The 1,901-nt window shown below is 27.4% G+C and overlaps 1 protein-coding gene across 1 annotated transcript; it reads right to left on the bottom strand.

Annotated features, from left to right (window-relative positions):
- Positions 1–867: 867 nt before the first annotated feature.
- Phum_PHUM392070 (mitochondrial 50S ribosomal protein 48, putative) lies at positions 868–1,648 on the bottom strand (the record flags this gene model as incomplete). The annotated part of the gene is made up of 4 exons (XM_002428537.1): positions 868–1,296; positions 1,383–1,478; positions 1,550–1,562; positions 1,632–1,648. The coding sequence occupies 4 exons, from the start codon at positions 1,646–1,648 to the stop codon at positions 868–870; spliced, it is 555 nt and encodes a 184-aa protein (XP_002428582.1).
- Positions 1,649–1,901: the final 253 nt, after the last annotated feature.

The raw sequence follows: 1,901 nt of genomic DNA on the forward strand, positions 1-1,901 counted from the left end.
TAAGCTGTTGAGTGAAGAAATCGGACGGAACTGCTCTCTCGTCTCACTTCCATTTCAAACTTAAAATGGGTAAAGAAAACTTAGGTTGACTTTTAAAACTTGCAAAGATAAATTTGCAAATTTTACAAAATTATTGTAAAGCAAATCCAAATATTGTATAATGCATTGCCAATAACTTACGTTTTGCGTTTAAACGAATTTTGTTATTTATTTAGTTCAATTTTTCTTATATATAACGCAGAGACCATTTACCATTAGCTAATTAACAGAACGCTTCTGTTTACTGGCGACTGCCAGGCTGGAACCCCATAACTTCCAATTTTTATCTCCGCTATTCTTTAATATGAATTATTGTTAAACATACGCAATGTTTTTCAAAAATTTTTTTTTCAACAATTGCAAAATTGTACATGTTATTTTCTTGCACTTGAAAAATGTTTTAAAATACTTTTAACAAATCTACCAAAATAAAAATTTCAAACGTAACGTTTGAACCGCCCTAAAGCGTAGGAATACAAATACAAAATTACCTTAGCTCACGCGGCCTTCTTGATTATTTTCTCACAGAAGGCATTGTTTCGATTTAAAATTTTAACATGAAATATATATTGTATACTTATTCAAAGTTTTCTATTATTTTCATTTCAAATTTTTAAGTGTAATATTTTGAACAAGGATTCCTGATACTTTACAATTTTTTTAATAATTACCAAGTAATGATTTATTAAATAATACCGTAATACAACTTTTTTCTAATTAACTTATATACATGGGTATTTTGTAGTTAGAAACAAGGTGTAATAATTTTTTTAAAATTATGTCTAAATTTTTTGTAGTCTATTTGATTTTTTTAATTTTTATTATTTACTATTTTTTCTTTTTCTTTGCTTCAATTTCATCTACTTGTTTTTGTAATTCAATAGCGTCATAATCAGGTACATATTTTGCATCTTCTATTTCTTTTGTATGCTCATGTACACTTATTTTGACACCAGGGGGGCAGGCAGTAATTAGAGTTTCTAAAAATAGAGGCATTATATGACTTTTTGCATCTATGATTTGTACATTTCTTTCATATAATTTTAACTTGTATTCCGTTTTTATTTGACTAGAGTTTTCATAAAATGTCTGTACTTTGAGATGTTGGTAAGGAAAAGCCCAAGAAGCTGTAACATCAATTGACATTTGCTTAGCAATTCTATGAATTAAACTTTGAAACTTTTCAAGTACAGCAAAATCAAATCCTTTGATTTGAACATTAATTTCATCGTACTCCGGTGTTTTCGTTTTAGCAAGCTGAAAAGTTAATAAAATTTGTAATAAAACAATATTTTCAAAAAATTACTCATTTATAACTTTTTGAAAATCATTCAAAAACCCACTACTAGGTAATCCGGCTCCCACAAACTGAAATGTTTTACTTCATAGCCTTTCGGAATAATTGCTGTTTTACTTTTAATAGCACCATAGCGCTCCGCCTTTTAAAAAAATTAATTGGCCATTAAAATGTATTTCAAAAAAGAACAACCAAAAAAATATAAAACTTTACCTTCTGTAAGAAACTTAAAAAACGCATAATAACATTAAATACATAAGAAATATAAGAAAACCTAACCTCAATCTTTATTTACCAGTTGTAAACTTTCATAACACTGATAATAATCAAGAAGGCCGCATGAGCTAAGGTAATTTTGTATTTGTATTCCTACGCTTTAGGGCGGTTCAAACGTTACGTTTGAAATTTTTATTTTGGTAGATTTGTTAAAAGTATTTTAAAACATTTTTCAAGTGCAATAAAATAACATGTGCAATTTTGCAATTGTTGAAGAAAAAATTTTTGAAAAACATTGCGTATGTTTAACAATAATTCATAATAAAGAATAGCGGAGATTAAAATTGGA

The sequence above is a fragment of the Pediculus humanus genome, genomic scaffold (genome assembly GCF_000006295.1).
Source record: "Pediculus humanus corporis 1103172107878 genomic scaffold, whole genome shotgun sequence".
NCBI classification, from domain to species: Eukaryota; Metazoa; Arthropoda; class Insecta; order Psocodea; family Pediculidae; genus Pediculus; species Pediculus humanus.